At 40.8% G+C, this 26,751-nt stretch overlaps 1 protein-coding gene across 1 annotated transcript in view; it reads left to right on the top strand.

Annotated features, from left to right (window-relative positions):
• The window catches only part of DIS3L (DIS3 mitotic control homolog (S. cerevisiae)-like), a 39,377-nt gene extending 14,003 nt beyond the window's left edge, over window positions 1-25,374 (top strand). The window contains exons 5-17 of the mRNA XM_006831515.1: window positions 6,331-6,507; window positions 7,531-7,609; window positions 9,299-9,478; window positions 11,761-11,930; window positions 13,019-13,180; window positions 15,679-15,926; window positions 16,449-16,541; window positions 18,178-18,711; window positions 21,603-21,757; window positions 21,846-22,024; window positions 23,714-23,859; window positions 24,804-24,978; window positions 25,066-25,374. Coding sequence (XP_006831578.1) covers window positions 6,331-6,507; window positions 7,531-7,609; window positions 9,299-9,478; window positions 11,761-11,930; window positions 13,019-13,180; window positions 15,679-15,926; window positions 16,449-16,541; window positions 18,178-18,711; window positions 21,603-21,757; window positions 21,846-22,024; window positions 23,714-23,859; window positions 24,804-24,978; window positions 25,066-25,374 — 2,607 coding nt within the window. The remainder of the gene's footprint in view (window positions 1-6,330; window positions 6,508-7,530; window positions 7,610-9,298; window positions 9,479-11,760; window positions 11,931-13,018; window positions 13,181-15,678; window positions 15,927-16,448; window positions 16,542-18,177; window positions 18,712-21,602; window positions 21,758-21,845; window positions 22,025-23,713; window positions 23,860-24,803; window positions 24,979-25,065) is intronic.
• Window positions 25,375-26,751: the final 1,377 nt, after the last annotated feature.

Below are 26,751 nucleotides of genomic sequence, written 5' to 3'. Positions count from 1 at the left end.
TTATGGAGCTTATTAGAGAAGTGAGCTCAGAAACAGCTCGGTATGTAGCAGCTCTCTAGTTAGGATCGCCACTTTGCCATTCTGCAAATATGCCTGACTCTTACTTTCAGTCTCTCAACCATGTAGCCCCTTGGCCTCTGCCCTACTTGGGCAAGTGTTACCAAACTCCTTTATTGAGTCTATAAATTTCCAAGGGACACATTCTGCAATCCAGCCTCCTGCCCGTAGGCACACAGATTTACTCCATCCATGGGCCTACATGCCTACAGCTGCTCCACATCCTCGCCTCTGCTACCCCACCACCTCTGCTGTTGCCACTTTTCTGGGTAGGACTCTCAATGCTCCACTCATGCTTTGCTTTCTTGATGGTCCTGGGATCTTCTGTTCCTGCTTCTGAGATGGCTCCTTTTAAACCCAGCAGGTGGCAAAACTAACCAATCCCAGCCTTAAGAGTTCTATACACCTTATTTGCACAGTCTCACCAAGTCACTTTGTGGGAATTAAAAAGACATTGGATAGAAAATCCATTATCAAGTAAATTCAAGGGACCCTACTGCCTCACGTACAACATCAGTCTTTAGATGGATGAAGCACTATAAGGAAGGTCAGGAAGACCTCAAAGATGAGCTGACAGAGGGAAGACCGTCAACTTCAAATGAGGAAACTGTGGCTGAAGTCCAGAAACTGGTGGAAGAAAACTATAGAATTACCATTGATGCAATAGCTACTGAATTTGGGATCTCACATAATTTGACATTTTCAGTTTTAAGCGAACATCTCAGACTCAGCAAACTCTCAGCTGGATGGGTGCCAAAAGCATTACATGAAGGTCAGCTAGCTCAAAGAACTGATCTCTCCATTAGTCTTTTTTATGCAAGGTTGAAACTAATGAAGACAATCTTATGTAGCAAACCATAACTGGGAACGAGTCTTAGATTTCCCAATATATCCCAGAGAACTAGGTCCAATCAAAGTAGTGGATTCCAAGGGGATCTGCTGGGTCTGACAAATTCAAGACAGAGAGGTCAGCTCAAAAGGTTATGATGACTGTTTTTGGGGACTCCAAAAGGGTAATTTTGATGGCTATTTCTCAAAGGACATAGGATGATCAGAGGGGCTTATTAGGAAGATGTTTTTAAGAACATTGACAAGTGCATTGGTGAGTAAAAGGCCAGGAAAGTTGTACCAAGGCATGCTGTCTCATCACAACAATGCACCTGCTCGTCTTTTGAGGGTAGCAAGGGCTGTCCTGGGAGGTTTTTGAAGGGAAGCCTTATCGTATCCACCCTACAGCTCTGATCTTGGCCCTTCGGATTTCTTTTTGTTCCTAAAACTCAAAGAATATTGGAAAGGGACACAATTTGAGTTCCTCAAGAATGCCGAAACTGCCATCTTGACATAGTATAAATTATAAATCAAAGAGTGCAGAATTCTTCAGGAGATACCGCCTTGAGAAGTATATAGACCTAGACTGAGGATATTTCAAGAAACCCTATCTTGACATTTTGGTATTTTTGTTTAATCAAGGTTTCAGTACTTTTTTACTAGTATTGTAAATTGTGATTTTACTAATATTACCTCATTATAGCTAGCCTACTTTATGCCATCTCCTTTTTTTTATTTTCTTTAAAATCAGAGTGGTGTCCCAATACACATATAGAATAGTAGCTCAGAATAAATCTTGTTTCAGTTTCAAAGAAAAAAAGTTCCTTGTCTTCATTATTCCCCAACTACTTCACCTTGACCTTAGAAAATTCAGATATGGCCCTTTGGCTGCAAGACCCACAGCATCCCAGACTTCAGCCTAATCATCACCTCTGACAGTAAACTCTAGTTTGTATGTTCATAGTAACAGTACTGGTAATAATGACAAAAGGGTGAATTTTGTACAGTTGCCAATATTCTACTGTTTTGGACCTACCGAACAGTACTTTTATATGGTTCTGCCTAATTGCAATCGCTACCATCCACTGAGTGGTACTTTTATGCCAGGCACTGTTGCACATGCACTATGCATTAAATTTCATGTTTTATCTTCCTTTTATTAGTAAAGAAAATGAAACACAGAAAACCTAAGCAACTTGCCCAAGGTTACATAGATAGAAAGCCATAGAACCAAGGCTGTCTGACTCCAAAGCTCTGCTCTTAACCATCACACAATACTGCCTTCGAATCTTTTTTTCTACACACACACACACACACACGAAACACAGTTTTAAAAGCAGTCTTGTTTTTCAGGTGTTCCTCACTCTTCCCCACTTGTGAATGCGTCTGGGAATTCACAGGGGTCAGTGAAGGGGTTGGACTGTGGTATATTTTATGTGAAGGCTGTGGGATCAGCTGAGTGTATAAATTACAGATAGGAGTGGCGTTATCAATGATGGGTTTTTTGGACTTAGTGTCTCCGTTCTTCTATCACCTAGGTACCATCTGGGAGAATAGGGCGACATTGTTTCTCTCTCAGTAGATTTCTGGTCTCTTCTGTCTGCCCAGTTTGTCAATCAAGTTCCACTGGTTGATTTTTTTTATTTTTATTTTTTTTGGGGGGAGGGGGGAGTGTACAGAAACTACAATGAAATCCTCCATTCCTCCTGTCAGTTTCCCAAAACTCTAGTTGGATTTTGAATTGTAGGCTCTATAAGGGTTCCCAGGTGCATGTATTGCTAAAGATTTGCCAATAGAATTTTCTTGGCCCTGCTATAAAAAAGTGTTCTGGCATGCCAGAGAATTCCAGGGGTGCGAGATATTAATGACAGTGTCACTTGTTTTTTCTGTTGCAATACATCATGTCTTGTTCCTGCAGAGGACAGTTGACTAAAATTACATTTTTCTACTTTCTGTGAAAATTACTTTTCTTTGTAGTCCAGCAGTATTAGTGCAGTTTTATTTTGTATAGCGTTTCTCAAGAGAACTGGGTGAGCGAGGGTTTCCTGGAGGTGAATGACAGCAGAGAAAGCCATGTCGCGAGTTCAGATGAGAGCGAGGCCCAGAATTTTCTGTGTGGACTTACGTTTAATGGAAAAAAGTGAAGCGATGGGTCCTCTTGAAGAGGTGATTCCTTATGACAAAATTCTGTGGTTGATCTGTGATAAATGACCATAGAAATGGGATACTTACCTTAGCACAGACAGATCTTCTCTGGAAGGACCAGGGAAGGAATGAAGCAGTTGAAACAGCACCCTAAAATTAGCATGGAAAAAAAAGGATAATTTACTTTCTTTTTTAGTTTGAGAAAAGAGAAATATGCTAGAAGCTACTTTAGACATAAGGTTGAGTTAAACATCACATATACGTTTGACTTTATTCAGTGAAAATCACCATTTGAGGGACTGTTTTTCTGCATCTAAGCAGGGCTGTTGTTAGGTGCTATAGAGTCGGTTCCAACTCATAGCCACCCTGTGCACAACAGAACGAAACACGAAACACTGCCCTGTCCTGCGCCAGCCTCACAGTTGTTCTTACGTTTGAGCCCCTTGCGTCAGTCCATCTCGTTGGGGCTTATCCTCTTTTCAACCAACCCTCCATTTTACCAAGCTTGATGTCCTTCTCCAGGGATTAGTCCCACTTGATAACATGTCCAAAGTAGGAGAGACAGAGTCTCCCCATGCTGACTTCTAAGGAACATTCTGGCTGCACTTCTTCCAGGACTCATTTGTTTGTTCTGGCTCTTCTGGCAGTCCATGGTACTTTTAATGTTCTCTCCAACACCGTAACTCAAACGTACCTCCTCTTCTCTGGTCTTCCTTATTCATGATCCAACTTTGATGTGCATTTAGGGCTATTGAAAATCCCAATTTCAAGTGTATCATTGCTAATGGCAGCACACCATGCTCTTATAGGCAGTTTGCCTTGGTGCTTTTTCTAGGGTCTCTCTGAAAGACTTACACCAAAAGGTGCAGTGGTGGTGGTGGTGGTGGTGGTGGTGTGCGTGGAGTTGGCTCTGACTCATAGCTACCCTGTATAGGATTTCAGAGGCTATAAATCGTTATGGGAGCAGAAAGCCTCATCTTTCTCTCATGGAACGGCTGGTAGTTTCGAACTGCTGACCTTGAGGTTAGCAGCCTGACTCGTAACTACTATACTACCAGAGCTCTTTAAAAGGTGCAGTAGTATTCAATACTATTCTACTTGGCAAGAGCCCTGGCCATTAGCTTCAGAGGTGTGAGCACCCTGATGTCACTATTGAGTCACCTGCATAAGGACAGTCACTAAGTCAGTGAGTAGTCACAAAAGAAGGCTCAGTCCTCTGGGAGCTTACAAAGAGAGAAAAGCCTCTCACTTCTCATTTGACATTGCCAATGGGGTGGGGGTGGGGGCTGTGTCTTTTTAAAAAACAACAAAACATTTACCATTTCCATCATTTTCACATGTACAACCAGTCACACCAGACACATCCCCTGTGTTGTACAACTGGTGCTACAATCCACTGCCAAATCTGTTTTCTCGCTCTCTCCTTTCTTTTCCTTTTTGCTCTCCTCTCCTTTTCTTCCCTGTTTTCATTTGAGGGAAAGTTCCCAATGGTTTTTCCCTAGTGAGAAAATAAATATACATTTTCCCTTCCAGTACATGAAATTAAAAAAAAAAAAAAAAGACAAAAAAGAAGAGAAACACAATTTTTTCCTCTTATTTTTCCTTCCCTTTTTTTTTTTTTTAATTTAAACTTTGTGAATTGAGTGGAAGTTTACAGAGAAAAGATCATCGGTGTTACATATAACAAATCATACATACGCTTTGTTTCGTCTCAGTGCTTATGATCCCGTTCATGTACAGCAGTTATCCCACTTCCTCCCTGTGGTCCTGTTTCTAGTCTACCCTCCTCATCTCTTCTCAAGTTTGTCCTGAGGTCAGTGTTGCCCTTTTGATCTTGAATGATTGACCATTCCATGGTGAGCATACCTTACTAGTGTTGTTCCCCACTATCTATTGCTTGGCTGAAAATTGGGCCACAAGGGTGAGTTCCATTCCAGACCTGAAGGGTAGTCACGGGCCATAGCCTTGGGTTCCTCCAGTCTCTTTCTGATGAGTAAACCTGGACTTTTTTTCTAATTTTGAGTTTTGTTCCACATTTTTTCCCACTCTGTTTAGGACCCTCTAATGTGATCCCTTTCAGAATAGTTGATAGTGGTAGCTGGACACCATCTGTTTCTTCTGGTCTCAAAGTCGTGGAGACTGATGTTCACATGATCCATTGGTCCATTGCGCTAGTTGATTCCAGGCATCTTCAAGTTTTCATTGTTCTTCTTTTTTCCACACATGAAGAGACCAATAGTTACACCTTACATGGTCACTCATGAGCTTTTACGATCTCAGTTGCTACTCACCAAAATAGAGTGTAGAACATGGTCTTTGTGGACTGGTGGTCATGGTGTGCCACCGCGTTGGTTTCGACTCATAGCGACCCTGTACAGGATTTCCGAGGCTGTAAATCTTTACGGTAGCAGAAAGCCTTATCTTTCTCCCATGGAATGACTGGTAGATTCAAACTGCTGACCTTGTGCTTAGCAGCCCAGCTTAGAATCTACTATCCTACCAGGGTTCCTTTGTACTATGATATGCCAATTGACCATGGTATCCCCTAAGACTATGGTCCTAAGCCCCCATGCCTAGGAACTCATTCATTGTATTAAGACGTTTGATAATATCTAAGACATTTTCATCTTTTTGCCATCACATTCATAGTTGTGTTTGCAGCAAAGGTAAATCGCCATGTACAGATATCCTCTGTCAAACCCTTATATATTTGTGTGCATGTTCCCACTCTCCCATACCCGTCCAGACACTTGTGTATCTGGCTGTGTATCTATTCTGTTGTTCAGAATTGTGTATGTAACAGTGTTTATCTCCATCCGGGAAGGGGGACTTTCTCATATACGTCACTCTTTGCCATTTTTACTTACTTATTTAAATTTCTTACAAATTTCAAATGTTTCAGAATTTAAAAGAGAGACAGAGACAGAACCCACATAGGAGCTTTTCTTCTTCTTTCTCTGTAAGCCATGTCTGAGGCCACGCAGTACATGTAAAGACAGGGCTGCCTGGGTGTGCATATTGATGTGTGTGTGGAGAGAGATATGAAAATGCAAAGTAACCTAGGAGGTGGCAGTGGCCTGTGGTGGGCCAGTCTCTCAGGGATCGTTTGACACGGCTTCAGGATGACTAAGGTGGTAGGAAATAATGAACTGGTAGTATGAAGCCCAGGAAGGTAATGTTAATTTTAAATCTTCTCAAAAAGCACACTGACTGTTCTTGTTCTGGATTTTTTAGTAATGCTACTATACTGAAAACTCATTATCTTCTGATGCTGTTTCTCTTATGCCTTTATTAATGCAGAATTACCTGGACAATTTTTGGCCTGACTTAAAGGCTGCCAATGAGCTTTGCGATTCAATCCTTCAGTCTCGACGGGAAAGAGAGAGTGAAAGCCAAGAGAGCCATGGGAAGGAGTATCCAGAGCATCTTCCCCTGGAAGTGCTGGAAGCCGGGATTAAATCTGGACGCTATATCCAGGTGAGGGTCATGAAGAATCAGCATCAGGACCAGTCAGGCGCTGTTCTCCACTTTACTCACCTTGCACAGGCCTCCAGTTTCAAAGGCTGTAAACGCGATGGGCATTGTCATGACTCCCCTGACCTCAGTAACTGAAATCCGTGTTCAGTTTGGAGTTGCTCTGTCTTAACTGTCCAACTACTGAACCACACAGACGAGGAGTATGGATGTAGCCTCTTAAATGCCTCCTATTTACAGACTCGGAAACCCTGTACAGGGTCACTATGAGTCGGAACCGACTCCACGGCACATAACAACAACAACATCGTGAAGAAAGAGACACTTATCTTTTTAAATCAAGGTTTGGAATTTTGGCAAAATTGTGAAATTTGGCTCCTTCACTCCTTAAGCATTTTCCCTCTACTTTCAAAACTCCCTTCAGAATGCCCCTCAGGACTCAGAACCCAGAATTGTGGAAGGGAATCTGACAAAGTTACTGCCCAGGTTTCAACAGTTTTGCACACAGACATTTGTGTGTTGGGACAGAGGGGGTCCTTTGCAGTTTTGTGACACATGTAACCACCACCGTAATCAAGATACAGAAGTGATTCATTGTGGCCTTTACATTTATAACAAGCATCTCGGGCAGTTTTTATGCTGGCAGTGTGAGAACCAGAACATTCCAATGCCTCTCTGGAGTCTGGGTATTTAAAATGATGATGCCAATGAGGCTAACTTAAAACCTGGAGGTAGAGTTCACGGCATTCCTGGGAGGATATTTTGAAGTAGAAGATGTTTAAAGCTCACTCATCACTTCAGTAAGATAGGTCTTGTACTTGCAGCATTCGGTTGTTCACAATGAGAGTGTTTTCTCTGGAGTAAACACAGCTTGATGCTGACAATTACTCTTAAACGAAGGGGGGTAGGAAGGACAGGGTCACAAACCTTGTAAGAATACTATGGGGATGTTTTCATATTGCTTTTGGTTTTCAAACTGGGCCTTTTGGTGGTAAAACAGACTAAAAATTTGATTTCTGATTTTAGGGAATTCTGAATGTCAACAAACACAGAGCGCTAATGGAAGCATTTGTTCGACTTCAAGGGGCCAGCAGTAAAGATTCAGGTTTACTATAAACTTTTTTTTGTGTGTAATGTTTTATTGTGAATTATGTGATAGTTTACATGGGAGAACATTAGCTTTACATTCATCCTATCATAATATCATTTCATTACCATGGTTATAATCCCCTCCATGCATCATCAACCAACCAAAGGGTATACCCTGCAAGCCTGCCCCCTGGTCATCAGCACACAGCCCCTCTCCCTCTCTGGGTCTAGAATTCCCAGCTGCTCTATCTCTCCACACTATAAACTTTTTGTCAATTTCTGTCCTCCTCTATTCATTCTGAAGGAACCTGGTGTTGCTGGGGGTTATGTCAGGCTGCAGTTCGACCCCTCCAGCAGCTCTGAGGGAGAAAGTTGAGGTTATCTGCTCCTGTAAAGATTCACAGCCTGAGAAATCCTAGGGAACAGTTCTGTTCTGTCCAGTGAGTTGGATGGAACAGTTCTGTTCTGTCCAATGAGTTGGAATTGACTGCATGGCAGTAGGTTTGCTTTCATTCTGATGTGATACAATGAAGAAAGCAAAGTTAAATGCCATGTCATACAGCCTTATGTCTAGTGGGTGGGTAGGATCAGGGGTGGTGGATTTTCTTTGCTTTTTGTTGATAATTTCTGATTTTATTGTAATAAACTTTAAAAAACAATAATGGCTAATACTGAGTGCTCCGGTGCTGTGGGTTAATGTGCTAGATTGCAAAGTCAATTTGAACCACAAGGTCAGCAGTTCAAGTTCACCAGTCACTCCTTAGAAACCCTGTACAGGGTCACTGTAGGTTGGAATTGATTCAATGGCACTTAACAACAACAAAAACAATAGAGCACACTGAGGCAGTGCAGAATAATGCCTTAAAAATAGGCTTGGAGTCAGACTGGCTCAGCTGAGGTCCGCTCCACCACTTACCAGGGTGTGGCACCGGGGACATTGTTTTGTTTCTTTCTATTTTAGTTTCCCCACATGTAAAATGTAGGTAACAATATTTACCTTCAGTGCTTAAAACGTTACCTGATCTTTATAGCTATTGTTGTTATGTGCCATCCAGTCAGGTCTGACCCACAGCAATCCTGTATAGGGTTTCCGAGGAGCAGCTGGTGAGCTTGACCCACTGACCTTGTGGTTCAAACCAACTTTGCAGTCCAGCGCATTAACCCACAGCAACACACTCTAGCTTTGCTAAAATCACTAAAACAAAGCAATGAAAGCTACAGCAGGCGCAGATAAGTTGTAGTGTAATAGATTCTAGTTCTACATTGGCAGAGGGGAAAAAGAAAGCAGCCAAGTGCAGGAGCATGGCTGCGTGGAAAGAGAATGAGAAACGAGGCCTTCTTTGGATTTGTGCGTGTCAGAATACTTCCTGTTGGTCCCCCAGTGTCCACAGTTCATCAAGCTACTGAGCACTCACTCCCTTAGCCGTGTGGGCTCCTGAAGGTGTTGGACAGGGCACCCACGTAGTCTTACATAGATTGGTCCATGCAAGGAGCCAATACTACCTTGTTCCTTAGAGGACAATTAAGGGTGGCCGCATTTCTGCAAACCTCACCACAGAGCAAAGGAAGCTTAACCTTGTCCTTGCAGGGAAGCTGCTTTTATGCACAGGAATGCTGATTGGACCACAACTTCAGTATGTTTGCTGTGCCTCACTGGCATGGCATCCCTCTTGACTTGAGGTTTCTCTGTGCTACCCAAACACAGATTTGGTTAGTGACATCCTCATCCACGGCATGAAGACTCGAAACCGCTCAATTCACGGAGACGTGGTAGCTGTGGAACTGCTCCCTAAGAATGAATGGAAAGGCAGAACCGCTGCGCTGTGTGAGAATGACCACGAGGACAAGGCCTTGGGCGAGTCCCCGAGTGAACCCATGCCTACAGGTGAGCCCGCTGGAACAGCACGTGTTTCCTGTGGAGTGTATTTCTTTCTCTCCTTCACATCCCAGACACACTGCAATGGTTAATGTGACATCATCTCTTCCCTCTGCAGGTTTATTTTATTCTCATCAGTACCCAAATATGTTATAATAGCTCTTACTGGGTCTCTATAAAGCCCTTCCTGGGTCTCTATTCCCCTCTGACTAACCCCCTTTTTCTCTAATTCTGGCTGTACTCTGGGCTCTCTCTACTTCCTCTTTGCCTATTCTCTCACAAAGCCACTTCATTCAAGCTCTGCCCCCACCCCCTTCTAAAACTGCTCTTATCGAGGTCACCAGTGACCCCTTAGTTGCCAAAGCATTGGTCAGTTCTGGGTCCTCGTCATCACTGACTGCTTTCCACTTTAGCTTCTCGGATGCCCATACTCATTTAATTCTTCTGTCCACCAGTCACTCCTCCTCAGTTCTTTCGCTGGTTCTCCATACTGTTGTCCTCTGGCTGTCTTATTCTCTGCATGCTCTGACCGGGAGATCGCATTCACTCCTATGGCTTTACGTCTCCAGCCAGACCCCTTCCTTAGCCTTTAGTTTTGTCTACGCAACCATCTCTTTGGCATGTTTCCCTGAATGTCCAATGGGCATCGCAGACTTAACATGCTTAATAACAAATTCTTAGTGTCTACCCCAATGTTGAAGTCCTGGTGTGGCACTGCGGGTTAATGTGCCAGCCTGCAAAGCTGTTTGAACTGCAAGGTTGGCGGTTCAAGCTCACCAGCGCCTGCTTGAAAACCCTATACAGGGTTGCTATGGGTCGGAATCAACTCGACGGCACTTAATAACAACCCCAAAGTTGCTTTCCCCAGTGTTCCCCAAGAATGGCAAGTTCACTCTTAAAGTTGGTCAAACCAAAGGACTTGGAATTATCCTTGACTTTTCTCTTTGACGCATCAGTAAATCCTGTCAGTTCTGACTTCAGAGTATGGCCTGAAGTCAGCTGCTCCCCAGACTGGCTGGACCATCACAACACCTTCTCACTCTTTCCCTTGCTCCCACCCTGGAGCCTCTGGGATCTTTTTAAAGATAAGGTAGATCCTGGTGTGCCTTTGCTCAAACTCTCCTATGGCCCTTCCAGTCTCTCAGTATAAAATGCAAAGTCCTTACCACAACTTGCAAGGGCCAGGCTTTGGCTGCCTCCTGTCGTTGTCTCAGCTTTTACCACATTGACCTAGTCATTCTTTCCACCCTCTGGAACTAGCTTTCCCCAAACATCCTCACACCACTTTTCCTCACTCCATTCAAGTCTCTGCTCAAATGTCACTTTATTTAAAATAGCTGCCACTTCCGAACCAGCACCCCACCCTACTTTGTCTCTTTGTTAGCAATTATCACTACCTCACACGGATTTGTGTTCTTATTGTCTGTTTCCCACCCCACAGACATTTGATTTAGATTGTGACCTCCATGAAATCAGGGACTTGATTCTGATACTGATGTAGTCCCTGTCCCTAGAATAGGACCTTGCTCTTGGTTGTTGTTGATGTTAAGTGCCAACAAGTTGGTTCCAACTCATAGCAACCCTGTATAGAAGGTTTCTGAGACTGTAAATCTTTATGGCAGCAGAAAGCTTCATCTTTCTCCCATGGAGTGACTGATGGACTTGAACTGCTGATTTTGTGGTTCACAGTCTAGTGCTTATCCTGTGCAGCACCACACTCCCTTGCTCCTGGTAGGGGTCCCACACATATGTGAAAGGAAAAGGAAAGAGATAACACTTTTTAACTATTAAAAGTTTTCCTTGACTTCATTCAATGATGATTAGAAATTTTGTAGATCAGACTTATGATTGGTATGCTTCTCTGTACAATCTTGGAGCGAAGGACCTTGGCTGGTGGGAAAATGCAGGAGAAATGGTTAAATGCACAGTAGAGGGCACGGGTTGAAAAAGTAAAAATCGTTGACTTTTCCCAACCTAACAAGGCCAGGGCAAACAAGAAAGTAGGACAGATGGGTTCTAGATGTCCCATCCGGCTCCACAGAAAAAAAAGCATGTTGATAATGTTACAAAAAGAAAATTGCCCATCTATTAAAAAAAATATGCAGCTCAAAAACAAAATGGCAAATATGCATACATCTTTAAGCATCTCTGATACGGATGTGCTTGAAGAAAGGAAAAAGAAAGGACTGGTGTGTTTCTTATTGTCTCTCTTACGACTGAACTGGTCAGAGTCCAGATGGGTGACATCTCACCAGCTAGTTAATGCTCTGTTTTGTTTTGTTTCCTCAAAGGCAGAGTGGTGGGCATCCTTCAGAAGAACTGGCGGGATTATGTGGTAACATTTCCATCCAAAGAAGAGGTCCAATCTCAGGGCAAAAATGCTCAGAGGATCCTAGTTACACCTTGGGATTACAGGATTCCCAAAATCCGAATCAGCACTCAACAGGCAGAAGCCCTCCAGGTAGCTGACATTGTTCCTCTGCTGCCGTGTCCCCCCACCCACACCCTGCTTGCCAGCTTTTGCCACAGTACCAGGAAACAGGTTAACTCCTGTGCATAAGATGGGGTAATTTATTGATGCCATCTGGCATTCAGAGACACTGGGTTTTTTGTTTGTTTTTTTTTAATTCTAAATATATAAGAATCATCTATTACATAGTCCTTGGTTAATAAATGAAGGCCAGAGAGAATCCGTCCTAGAAAGAGCTGTGTAGGACATCCAGAGAGAACATACATTACCCAGCTGTCCAACACAGAAACTTTCAATAGATACACTTTGCCAACACTAACAAGCTTTCTTCCAGCAAGCGATATAGAAATACGATCACTCTGCCCTGTAGGGATGATATAGTGGCACTTCACAGAATCGATTACCCATGAAGGAATAGAGCACTGGAGAGAAAACATAAACAGGAAAGTTAGAAATTAACCTTTCCTGGTGGTGTCGACTATGAGCATTGCCTGACTTAATTCACCTGGTGCTTTGCAGGCTGTAAATGAGACACTAAAGCAGGATGTCCCCAGGCAGTCACCTGGTCTTTGTGAATCTCTACATCTTAAAGCCCTGTCGCAGGGGAGGCCAGCTGCACTAGGATGCTTTCCATCTCTGTGGTTTGCTGAAATTCTTGAATAGGGAGGCCCTATTAAACAGTGTCTTAAGACTTCAAAGAAATTAGAAAGTAACGCCCACTTCCAAAATAAGAGACTTTTGTTTTAAAACTTAATGTGGACTCAGTCTAATAGGGTTTTCCCCCTTGTGTCACAGGTGTTAAACTAGAATGTATTACAATTAACTGTAAAACCGAAACTTTCTAGCCCACTAATCTGATGCAGAGTTGTAATGCCTCCATCCAAAGCACTGGACCAAGCATTTACATACCATCTGGCAATTCAGTAAAATAGAAGAACAACAAAATAAAAAAACTACACTACTCTTGGCAAGTTGGCTGCTCTATTTGGAAGTCTATGTTGTTTATCTCATTTGATGGTCATTGACCCCCTTCATTCCTGGTGCTGGGCTCAGGTTTCTTTTTTGTTCTCTTTGTGTAGGACTTCAGAGTGGTTGTGCGTATTGATTCCTGGGAGCCAACATCCGTGTATCCAAATGGCCATTTTGTGCGGGTTTTAGGAAGAATCAGAGATCTGGAAGGGGAAATTGCAACCATTTTGGTAGAAAACAGTATTTCAGTTGTCCCTTTCTCAGAAGCTCAGGTGAGATTTCCCAAAGGCCTTTGGTCTAGTTTAATGACAGGCATTTTGCACATTTTCCTCTTTTTTGTTATCATTAGTTTCATCATTAAAAGAAATCTTTATATTATGTAGTAATCCACTGTCTAAAGGCACACAGATAACAGGAAAAATCTCACTCCTCTTTATTCTGTATGTAGACCAGACTGAAGCTAGGTTTAAGAGCAAAATTATTCTATTGCCTCACAACTCTCAAATTTCGTATTTTCCAACTGTGCTAAAAATCGTATGTAGAGTCTTACAGTCAGTGTACATTCAGTCCCAACATCTACAAGGCCCCAACTGAGATCCACTTGCTATGTAAATCACTCAACCAAAGCCCTACACAAGACCACAGACAGCGACTTCCTGGGTTCCATACATCTCTGTCTCGGGTCAAAAAATCATGCTCATTATGAAAGTTTTGATAACCTTTACAGAAAGCACAGATCCCATTAACATAAAGCATTGATTATTTTCATCACTTTGTGATATTTTTACATCCTCATAAATTGTGTTTAGTGTTACACAGCAATATTCGTAGTGTACATGTCCTGTTTTGTGCTCTGCTTGTTTCACTTAAAATTATTTCTCTATATTGACATAAGCCTACTGATTCTTGATGGTTATGGCAAATTACTGTTCATTGATGTACCCTAGTCTGCTTAAGCATTCCTCAATTGCTGGCTATTTGTGGTGTTTCAGTATTATAAACAATGCTACTTAAAACATTTTCATGAACATTGGATTTTTTTTTTTTTCTTTTCCCTTTTGGTCATTTCCTTGGAATGTAATCATTAAAGTAAGATTACCAAGTCAAAGGGCATAAACCATTTAAATAGCTTTTGCTACTACATATTGGCAGATTGTTTTCCAGAAAAATTGGACCAGTTTGCATTGTCATCAAGAGTGTATGAGTGTTCTTATTTTCATTATAGTTTTTGACAGACCAGTAGCTATAAGACTGAAATATTTGAGAATTTTTTATGTTATTAAATTTTTATGCTTAACATTAGTTTCTGGAAATTATTCGTTGACTTGTTTGGCAGACTTTAGTGAAAATGTTAGAATCAAATGCGCTGTGGGTTAATGTGCCAGACTGCAAAGCTGTTTGAACTGCAAAGTTGGTGGTTCAAGCTCATCAGCTGCTCCTTGGAAACCCTATACAGGGTTGCTATAGGTCGGAACCGACTTGACAGCCCTTAACAACAACACTTCATAAGACGACAGTTTTCTCTTTTAGCCTACTTACTGCGAATCAATCACTTAAAAAGATAATAAAGTGGATAGAGAGAAATACTGTTAACTGATGGTACGTGGAGGGGATTATAATCATTGTAATGAAACAAGGCATATGATTTGTTGAAGGTAAAACTGATGATCTGCCCTGTAAACTTTCACTCAATCTACAATAAAAACCTTAAATTAAAAAAAAAAAAAAAAAAGCTAAAGAGGATAGAGAGAAACACTGTTAACTGATGATATATGGAGGGGATAATAATCAATGTAATGAAACAAGCTATATGAATGGTTGAATGTGAAGCTGATGATGTGCCCTGTAAACTTTCACTCTATCCAAAATAAAAACATTTAATTAAAAAAAAAAAAACACCTTAAATTAAAAGGAAAAAAAAAAGATAATAGAGAAAAATGCCCTAGATTAGTCCTGTTTAAATAATCTTTAAGAAATAAGCTTTTCATATCTGGGACATGTTAGGGGGTTTTTGTTTGTTTCCCAAGACTTGACTTGAATGAAAAGTTCAACTACATTTAAACCAGTAGATTATTTGAAAATGAGATAGATATTATCCTTCATAAATCACCCATTCACTCTCACTCCAGCCCCCATGAGTGAAAAGACTGGTGCAACTTGCTGGACATTTCTTGTTAGATCAGGAGTCTTTGAGGACTGGGTACTTACTGTGTCTTTCCTATTGACTCTTGATTTTCCAGAGCCAAGCACTTTACCTGACCTCTATTGTTGCTGTTGTTAGTGCCGCTAAGTTGGTTTTGACTCATATCGGCCTTGTATAGCGTTTCTGAGGCTGTGAATCTTTACAGGAGCAAAAAAGCCTCATCTTTCTCCCAGGGTGCAAGTGGTGGGATCGAACTGCTGCCCTTGTGGTTTACAGCCTCGTGCTTATCCTATGGATCCTGTATTATTGTTGTTAAGTGCCATCAAGTCGGACCCATAGTGACCATGTGTAGGGTTTCAAAGGAGTGGCTGGTGAGCTTGACCCACCGACCTTGCAGATCAAACGGACTTTGAAGTCCCGTGCATTAACCCACAGCGCTGTACCAGGACTCCTGTGGAGCCTGTCTAATACATGGAGCCTGTAGTAGACACCCAATAAATAATTACTGACATAAGTGATAGTGTAGGTTGATTGCAGAAGGTAGTTGGGGATGAAGAGAATGCAAGGAAGTAACTTTCCATAGAAACTTCTCCGGCATGAATCATTGAATGATCTCTCTTTGAGCAGATGTGTGAGATGCCAGTGAACACACCAGAAAATCCCTGGAAGGTGAGTCCTGAAGAGGAACGAGATCGTAAAGACTTGAGGAAAACCCATCTTGTGTTCAGCATTGACCCCAAAGGTTGTGAAGATGTGGATGACACACTCTCCGTGAGAACCTTAAGAAATGGCAACCTGGAACTTGGGGTCCACATTGCAGATGTAACACATTTTGTGGCACCAAATTCTTACATTGATATTGAAGCTAGAACAAGGTAATGCTATTTGAAATCAGCATTATGACTGAATGTATTATGTGTATGACTCTAACATTTTATAACTCAGCTCGTTTCAGGTTTCTAAAACGAAGATGATTCCCTTCAAGACAAAAAACAAAACTGAGATCCAGTTTCCCTTTTCCTCTAGAAAAGCAGCACCTTGATCATTTTCCTCTCCTTTTTAACAATCTTTTCACACACTATTTTTTACTGAATTGCAGTGGCTTAAGATTGTCATCATATAGTATTATTTTCTATAAACACAGGATTGTTACTTTAATTTTTCATATATAACTAAGATTTATGTGACTGAAGACTTTCCTTTTTTGTGTCAGTGGCAGAATATTCAGCCAAAAGCAGTGCGGTACGGGAATAACTTCATTGCCTAGTCTGCTGTACTTTATGAAACAGCAGCAGCCTTGGGAGATTGGGGATGCGGTTTTGGGTTTTGGCTGTCAGGCCATTCAGTCAGCACTTCCCCCTGCTGAAGGTTACCTAGAGCCTGTGTGTCATTCACAGGGCCACCACTTATTACTTAGCAGATCGTCGCTATGACATGCTGCCTTCCATCCTGAGTGCCGATTTGTGCTCCCTCCTGGGAGGTGTGGATAGGTGAGTGGCTTGCTCTTTGTTCCCTGATTGTTTTTTGTTTTCAGAACTTGTCTTGGCTCTCCTGTGGTGCCCATGCTCCCTGCTTCTGACCCCCTTGTCTTCTTTCTAGTATGTTCTTACCCCTTTACCACTCCACCCTTTCCGTCTGTTCTGCTTTTTCCTTGTACCCTCTGTACCCCTCTTCTTTGAAGTCAGCTAAAGTCTGGGAACAAATACTTAACAGCTTTGTATTCACTACAAAATATGAGTGTACATATGTGTTTCCTGGTGGGGCTATTTTGTATGAGGGTCATGAACGACAAAAAAAAAACCAACAGGGAATTTTTGTGTGTTTGTGTTATTTGTTGTAAAGTTTGTATTGATCTTTGAATAAAAATGAAATCCTATAGTACTAAATTCAAAAGTTCTGAAAATACCTACTGAAAGCCCCCCTCTTCTCTGTCTCCTGCACTTACCAATTTCTTATGTTATCTTTTTAGCTCTATATACGGGGGCTTCAAAAAGTTCACGGGCAAATGGAATTAAAAGACTGGAATTTTCCCATGAACTTTTTGACCCCCCGCCACCATGTGTACACATACAGACATACAGCAAATATGAATATGGTTTTTCTTTATAAATTGTGGCATTACATATATATATGCTGTTCAACACCTTACTTTCCGAATAATAATGCATCTTGGAGATCATTCCGTATTAATAATACTCATATATCTCTGGAAATCTGGGTTGTTTCCAATCTTTTACTATTACAAACAAAGCTGTACTGAAATACTCTGAGTATAGGTCATTTAACAGTTTTAAAAAGTACAGCCTTCCTGAAGGATCAATTCTTAGAAATAGTATTTCTGTGTCCAAGGGTATGTTCATTTGTGTTTAGCTAGATATAGTCAGATTGTCCTCTGCAGAGGTTAAACCAACTATATTCTTTCACACCATCAGTGTACTTTTTCCCCATGGCTTTGCCAACATAATATGTTGCATGTATTTATTTTACCTTTGCCAATTTGATAGATAAAACTTAGCATCTTAAAGTGGTTTTTATTTACATTTTACTATGTCATGTTAAACTTTTTTTTATGTATAAGACTTATTTGTGTATCTTTTTTGTGAACTACTTCATGTTCCTGGCCTATTTTCCTGTGCTATTCTTGATCTATTTCTAATTGATTTGTAGGCACTTTTCTGTATTAGGGAAAATAGCCCATTGTTTTTTTTAATGTGTGTTGCCCATTTTGTATGTTTTGAAATAGTGTGATTTGGTGGCAAAATGTTTCTTGGTGATTTTCTTGTTAATGAACTTACCATCAAGACTGATTTCATAGTTGAGTATCATCATGTAGGATTTGAAAGGCTTTGCTGTCCTTTACTGGGGAGCCAGACTAGACTCTGCTATGCTGTGAGCTTCTAATCAGAACGGAAGACTGTGAGGTCGGGCTTGTAACACCACAAATACACTCAGCTTATATTGTTCAGGGCTCAGCAGAATCTCATCTGGTTTTTGTTGTTTCAATTTAGAATGTTTTGATTTAGTGGTAGACAGGTTGGATTGAGACATTAAACCAGACTTGTGGTTCTGCTGTTTCAAAAATGAGGAGACTTTACAGTAATATTGTCATTATTACTGATTTTGTAGGTATGCTGTAAGTGTCATGTGGGAATTGGATAAAACCTCCTATGAAATTAAGAAAGTATGGTATGGCAGAACCATTATTCGCTCTGCATACAAACTGTTCTATGAAGCAGCCCAGGAATTACTGGATGGAAACTTCAATGTCATTGATAATATTCCGGAATTCAAAGACTTGGATGAGAAGAGCAGACAAACCAAGATGGAGGAGTTAGTGTGGGCAATTGGAAAACTGACCGACATAGCTCGCCATGTCCGAGCTAAACGAGACCGTTGTGGTGCCCTAGAACTTGAGGGGGTAGAGGTTCGTGTACAGCTAGATGAAAAAAAGAATATCCGTGACCTTATCCCCAAGCAGCCCCTGGAAGTTCACGAGACTGTGGCTGAATGCATGATCCTGGCCAACCACTGGGTGGCCAAGAAGATCTGGGAGAGCTTCCCTCACCAAGCCTTATTGCGCCAACACCCTCCTCCACACCAGGAGTTTTTTACTGAACTCCGAGAATGTGCTAAAGCAAAAGGCTTCTCCATAGATACACGGTATTCCGGTATTCCTCTCTGGGCGGCAGGGGCGGGGTAGGGCAGGGATGGGGGGAGGCAAGTATTGTACACTGGTGTTTTTTTAACATTGTATTGTTTTAGATGAAAGTTTACATAGCGAATTGGTTTCCCATTTCACAATTCATCTATTGTTCCTTGACATTAGTTGCTGTCACCACAATGTGTCAGCACTCCATCTTTCCATCCCTCCAGTTTTCCTGCCCCTCTGCCTTCTCATCTTAGCTTTTTAACAAATATTACCCATTTGTTCTATCATTGATTTTTCTTAGGAGCACATTCTTCATAGGTGTTGTTGATTTTATAGGCCAGTCTACTATTTGGATGAAAGGTGACGACCTTTTGTTGATGTTAGGTGCCGTCAAGTTGGTTCTAACTCAGGAATCCTGTACACAACAGAAGGAAACATTGCCCAGTCCTGTACTGTCCACATTTGTAGTTACGCTTGAGCCTATTGCAGCTGCCACTCTACCAAGCCATCTCATTGGGGTCTTCCCTCTTTTTTTTGCTGACTCCCCACTTGATCAAAAGGATGTCTTAGGATGACAGTCCTAAGGGTTCCTCTGGTCTCTGTAGGTCCAGTAAGCCTGGTTTTTTGTTTTTGTTTTAATGAATTTGCATTTTGTTCTATATTTTTTTTGCCATTCTAGCCAGAACTGTACACTTGTTTTTAATCTTAGCAGTTCTTATAATGTGGCCGCTACATCTCTGATCAAGAATAGGAAACTTCTCAGCTATCTTCACTTACTGTAATAGGTGTGGACCCTAAAAACAAGTATACGTATGCATATTAATCCACTACAATTTGTTATACAGAACTAAAGAACTTGGTACCCTTGATTTCATCTACTGCAGAGGCAAATACCATCTTTATGTCAGTATACTAATTACAACAATGCAACATTTATACCATCAATCTATGAAATGGCATATTTTGACTCCCAGTTTCCAGGATGAAGTATTTTCCCTATTAACAATGATATGATTTTAAAAATATTTTATCAAATCTGAGCCACTGATGAAAACACCTTTATATCTACTGTTAGATGATTATCTTTTTCTTTTAACTTTTTATTGTGAATTGAGTGAAAGGTTACTGAGATCATCAGCTTTACATCCAATAAATCACACTTTGTTTCATCTCAGTAATCACAGTCCCCTCCTTGCAACAGCAGTTATCCCACTTCCTCCCTGTAGTTCCTAGTTCCACTCCACCCTCCTTCCCATCCCTTTGCCATTTTGTACTTAGGTAAATGTTGCCCTTATGATCTTAAATGATTGACTGTTCCACAGCGAGCATACCTTACAAGTGTTGTTGTCCACCACCAACCCCACATAGCTACTGCTTGGCTCAAAATAGAGCCATGAGGGTAAGTTCCTTTACAGAGTTGAAGGTCTCAAGTTTCTTCAGTCTCTCTCTAACCAGTAAGCCCGATCTGTTTTTATGATCTTGAGCTTTGTTCACATTTTCTCCCACTCTATATGGGACCTTGTAATGTGATCCCTTTCATAAGAGTTGATAGTGGTAGCCAGACACCATTTAGTTCTTCTGGTCTTAAAAGTTGTGGTGACTGATGTTCACCTGCTCCACTGGACCATTTGATTCCAAGCATCTTCCATTTTCATCACTCTTCTTCCATACATGGAAAGACCCATAGTTATACCTTAGAAGGCTACTCAGGTGTTTTTAAGATCCCAGTTAGTACTCACCAAAGTAGAGTGTATAGCGTTGTCTTTGTGGACTGTTATGTCAGTTGACCATGGTGTCCTCCAAAGACAATATCTTTTGTTTAAGGAGTCCTGCTAATGCTAAAGGATAAGCACTGGACTGCTTGCAAACTGCAAGTTCAGCAGTTTAAACCCATCAGCCACTCTGCGAGAAAAACATGAGGCTTTCTGTTCCTGTAAAGACTTACAGCCTCAGAAATCCTATACCGGGTCACTAGGAGTTGGAATTGATTTCATGGCAGTGGGGTATCTTTTGTGTTTAGTGCTCATTGGTTGAGCTTTGTCAGGGTTTCTGACACTACCTTTAAATACAATGAGGTGGTGGTATCATTTCTATTTTACTGGGAGGGAAATTCAGTCCAGAGAGATTAGCTTGTCTTTAATTGAACAGCTAGTCAGGAAACAGACAGGATTTGAATACTAATCTGTGGGAAACTCAGAGCTCACCTTAGTGACCACTCTTATCACATTGCTTCTATTTTCATCATCTTTCTCCACTTTTACCCCATTTCTCTTAGCTGGTCATAATATAGAGCTGAATTATATGTTGTAACTTAGTGTTATTTGTTAATATAATCTTATATTCTTTTGTGTTTTTAAATTGTTAATTTTATAGTAAATAGAACATTTCCTCTGCCTTCAAAAGAAAAACTGGATTTATTTTACTTTCAAACCTTAAGTTTAGTTTGGAAAGTTCTTTGGCTCTTGACTTAATAAAAGCAAACTAAAGTTCAGTAGTGAAAAGTGTAGCTTCTGAGATGTATTAAAGTAAACATAACTATTGTCAGGCCACACAGTTGGCACTGTGGGTTAATGCGCCAGACTGCAAAGCCATTTGAACTGCAACAGTTCGGCGGTTCAAGCTCACCAGCTGCTCCTCAGAAACCCTATACAGGGTCGCTATGGGTTGGAATCGACTTGAACCCTTATAGAGTTACTGGTGGTGGTGGTTATGTGCCGTGGAGTCAGTTCCGACTCATAGTGACCCTGCACAGGGTTTCCAAGGCTGTAAATCTTTACAGGAGCAGAAAGCCTTACCTTTCTCCCATGGAACAGCTGGTAATTTCGAACTGCTGACCTTGAGGTTTGCAGCCCAATTCATAACCACTACGTTAGGGACTAAATACCTGTTTTTCTATTGCCAGGTCCAATAAAACTCTGGCTGATTCTCTAGATAATGCAAACGACCCCAGCGATCCCATTGTGAACAAGCTGCTGCGCTCCATGGCTACTCAGGCCATGTCTAATGCAATGTATTTCTCCACGGGCTCATGTGCGGAGGACGAGTTCCACCATTATGGTGAATAAGAACATTTGCCTATGTGTGGGAAGAACCTTTAACAGCTTATTTAAAAAGCTTACCTTTATCTTTTGATTTCTTTTTAAAGGTCTTGCATTAGATAAATATACTCACTTCACTTCTCCGATAAGAAGATATTCCGATATTATAGTACACCGATTGCTAATGGCAGCCATTTCAAAAGATAAGAAAATGGGAATTAAGGAAAATCTGTTTAGCAACAAAGATCTTGAAGAGTTATGCAGACATATCAATAACAGAAACCGAGTAAGAGCATATTTTAATATCTGCTGTATCATCATTGTTAAGAATATCAGTTTTATTGGATAGCAAATAATATTCTGGAATTAATCTAGCCAATGAAGTAACGTGAAAAATTAGTTTGTTGAGTAGCTCTCCATAGAGATTTACAAATGTTTTGGGGTAGTTTATGTGGATTTAGGAGTTTGAACAGTAGATTGAACTGTTCCCCCAAACCCCCCTAAAAAGTAGAAATGTAACAGAACGGGTAACACATAAACACAGGAACACAGAATGGGTAACACATATAAACACATGAAAAACAGAACGGGTAACACATAAACACGTGAACACAGAACGGGTAACACATGAACACAGAACGGCTAACACATAAACACATGAAAAACAGAACGGGTAACACATAATAAACACATGAACACAGAACGGGTAACACATATAAACACATGAAAAACAGACAGCAAATATACCCATCATCTCACCAGTCAGGAATAAGCACTAGCAGTACTTCCAGAGAATCGTAACATTGTTATTTCTAAAACTATAACTGCTATTTTAAAATTTTTTTCACTTAGCATAGTGGTTACTAATTGGGCTGCTAATCTCACGGTCAGCAGTTAGAAACTACCAGCTGTTCCTCAGGAAAAAGATAAGGCTTTCTGCTCCCGTAAAGATTTACAGTCTCAGAAACCTTGTACAGGGTAGCTATGAGTCTGCACCAACTCTACGGCACATAACAACAACAACCACTTCTATTATTGATAGCTACATTGTAATCTATTCTGAATATGTATGAAGCATTTAATTGTTTGGTTTTCTGTATCATCCAGTGTTTTAGTTCTGTGCTGTACCACTAACCATGTTGCCTACTTAAATGAACTAAAATCAAATAAAATTTCAATTTTACTTTCTCAATGTCACATGTGGCTCGAGGCTACCTCTTCTACAACATTTCCATCACTGCAGAAAGTTCTGTTCGGCAGTGCTGTTCTAGTTAACCTGGTTTACAACCATGTATGTATTTACTTTTGCCTGCGTACATTCCTAAAAATAGAATTGCTAAATCTAAAAGTGTATACACAATTCCATTTTTCTATGAACTTTTTGAAGCCCCTTTGTATTACTAAATTGCTCTCCAGCCACAGCAGTGCCAATTTGCCTAATACTGACTGGATTTTGGTAGAGCAAACTTAAATATAAAGGTAACACACAGTTGTGATAGTAATTTACCTGAAACTTGACGTTCCAAATTTGCCAACCTCTCAAACACACGCTCAATATGTGGGTTCGAACCCACTCAGCAGCACTGTGGAAGAAAAATCCTGGTGATCTGCTCTCATTAAGATTACTAACAAAACCAAAAGCCCTAGGGAACAGTTCTGCTTTGTAATATGTGGGGTTACTATCAATCCGAATCAATTCAATGGCAGTTAACAATCTGATGTTAATGATTAAACATGCTCTAAATAGCAGGGTTTCTTAAAAGAATTAATTTTCTAAGACATTTTTGAAGGAATAATACTATAGTTAATTTCCCACAAAATTGATAGAATTCACAATATAAAATAAGTTTTGTATTAAGGGTTTTAGAGAAGCTAACCTTTTAGAGGCAGTATTTCTGTGAGAAGAGAGATTCCATGTTCATCCTGGGAGTATCAGGCAGTCTGCCCTCATGTCCTGGTCTGCTTCCTCTTACAGGCAGCACAGCATTCTCAGAAGCAGTCTATGGAGCTTTTCCAGTGCATGTATTTTAATGACAGAGACCCTGAAACTGAAGAGCGTTGCTTATCTGATGGTGTTATTTACTCAATTAGAACAAATGGCGTGCTTGTATTTATACCAAGGTATGTTTTATCTAGCAACGGTTAAGAAGGAATCATAGTTAAACTTCAAGTCTAGAACCCCGTACATTAGATATGATTTGCTAAGTATTTATTTTCACAACTTTAAAGTTCTGACATGTATAAAGTGTAATGTATAATTTGGTATGTAAGTATGTTGTTGTTGTTATGTGCTGTGGAGTCAGTTCCGACTCATAGCAACCCTACACAGGGTTTCCGAGGCTGTAAATCTTTACAGGAGCAGACTGCCTCATCTTTCTCCCGCAGAACCGCTGGTAGTTTCGAACTGCCGACCTTGAGGTTCACAGCCCGATTCGTAACCACTACGCTACCAGAGCTCCTTGAATAAAGTGTAATGTATAATTTGGTATGTAAGTATAAGGTAGGAAATTGGAAGGAATCTAGTTCATCTGTAGTAGTCATCAGACTAAGGAGAGGATTTTACTTTCTCAGTAGCAAAAATTGTATTTTTTTTTTTTAATGTGCATTGTGTATAATGGAGAAAAAAAGTATTTTTATCTGCTCATATGATAATGAGTTGTTGTTATGTGCCATAGAGTCAGTTCCAACTCATAGTGACCCTGTACAAAGTTTCCGAGGCTATATATCTTTACGGGAGCAGAAAGCCTCATCTTTTTCCCACGGAACAGCTGGTAGTTTTGAACTGCTGACCGTGTGATTAGCAGCCTGATTCATAACCACTACACTACCAGAGCTCCTTGTTCTGTCCTATGCGCTGGGATTATTTCAGCAGAGTTTGAGATGAAATAAACCTTTCACAACTTTTCATTGCTTACGTTGTAAAGTTACAATAATGAGTATTTGGAGGTAAGTCACAGGAAAAGGGATTTGCTTTTATAAGAAAAACTAACATTCTACTTAAGTGTATAAGATCTGTACACTAAGCCTACATATCTCTGGATTTTTATATTCTGTCAATGATTCAGGTTTGGGATTAAAGGTGCTGCTTACCTAAAAAATAAAGATGGCTTAGTGATCTCATGTGGTCCAGATAGCCGTTCTGAATGGAAACCAGGATCCCTTCAACGATTTCAAAACAAAATTACCTCTACCACAACTGGAGGGGACTCTGTTACGTTCCATTTGTTTGACCATGTAACAGTAAGTCTGTATTTATATCAAGTATTGTTTTCAATGTAAAGAACAAAGTGCATGATTTAGTAATAAGCGTTTTCTCTTCTATGATAGGTGAAAATATCAGTACAGGCCTCACGTTACCATTCTGATACAATCAGGCTTGAAATAATACGCAACCAACCATACATGATACCTGACACAGAACTATGTCATCAGAGTGCCCTCTTGCTGAAGAGTGAGTTAGTGAAAGAAGTAACTAGATCTGTGGAAGAAGCTCAGCTTGCACAAGAAGTCAGAGCAGATACACTTCAGGAAGAGTATCAAGAATATTGCCAAACAAAAGGAAGAAGCCTGTATAAGCTTTTAGAGGAAATAAGGGACCTAGCTCTCCTAGATGTTTCAAACCATTGTGGAATGTGAAATAATCTCTTACTTCATTGAATGAGCTTTATCTTCTGTGGCTGTTTTACCGTCTCCAACATTAACATCAAATTCTGTGTCATGCGATGTTCTTGTTTGGTAGGACATGTGTAAAATATTCTCAAAATTAAAGTTGCTTTGAATAAAATGTAATGAAGTCACTATGGAAACTATTGAGTATTAATAGTATATGGTATACTATGTAGTCATAGTAATGGTGGCTCAGACAGCCACATTGCTCACTTTTTAATAAGCCCAGAATTTATCATTGGTTGTCTATATCCCAAATCAGTTCTTTCAAAATTTTGGTTTCCAGTAATTGCTACACTGGGCCATTTGGGTCACAGGTTTCTTTGCCATCTATTAGACTGACTTTTCAGCTTTCACAAACTGGAACTGTAGTCCTGTCCACCTAGCTACTGACTCAAAGTCCACCCCCAGCACTAGCTGGGGATAGGGCACAGGGAGTGGGGTGGGGATACACAGGTTTCTCTCCAACTTCCCTTTCCATTCTCCATATTCTTGAGTGCTCAGATGATGAGGCTAAGACCCAAGGTACATCAGCCGTCCTCTTGTTGAAAACTGTTAGTAACTCTACAACTGGGATAGATAACATTCTTCTTACGTCATCCCCTCTAACCCAGTTCTTGAGGGTGGACAGAAACCTCAACAGACCCTACTGAGGAGAAACTGAATTCCAAGATGTTGCTGTAGACACTGGTGGTACCAATCACTAGAGCCGTCTCCAAGCAAGCCCGTGAGCCTACCCCCAGTTCCTTGTGCTCAACTTACTAGATTTTCAATCTTTGTATTCACTGCCCATCCCCACCTGAAGTCAGCAAGTCTGAAGAGAACGAGATTTCTGCTTCTCTGTGTTTTGTGGATGCAGCCACTACAGTACCATCAATCCAGCCTACCTCCTTGGAGACACTAGTTTCCTCACAACACTAGTCTCTCACAAAAGGTACCCAACTTTCTTCCCAGCATAAGTTTTTTTTTTTTTTTCCCAGCATAGGTTTTATAAATTAGTTTAACCTTCCCCTCTTCAATCTAACTGGGAATCTCTTGCCAAGAATCAGACTTTAATCAAACTTGGTTGTTGCCAAGGTGCTTTCTCCTCTGTAATTTCTCCCTCCACCAAGTGATTAAGGAACCCTGGTAGTGTTTTAGGTTATGATTGGGCTGCTAACCACAAAGTCAGCAGTTGAATCTACCAATCGCTCCAATGGGGAAAGATGAGGCTTTCCACTCCTGTAAAGATTTGCAGCCCTGGAAACCCTAAGCAGCGTCACTATGAGTCAAAACTAACTTGACAGTACACCACCAAGTGATTACGGTCCAGCAGGGGAAAGACTCAAGTCGGGACCTCACTATCCA

The sequence above is a fragment of the Chrysochloris asiatica genome, unplaced genomic scaffold (genome assembly GCF_000296735.1).
Source record: "Chrysochloris asiatica unplaced genomic scaffold, ChrAsi1.0 scaffold00004, whole genome shotgun sequence".
In the NCBI taxonomy this organism is placed as follows: Eukaryota; Metazoa; Chordata; class Mammalia; order Afrosoricida; family Chrysochloridae; genus Chrysochloris; species Chrysochloris asiatica.
This window is presented reverse-complemented; position numbering and strand designations above follow the sequence as displayed.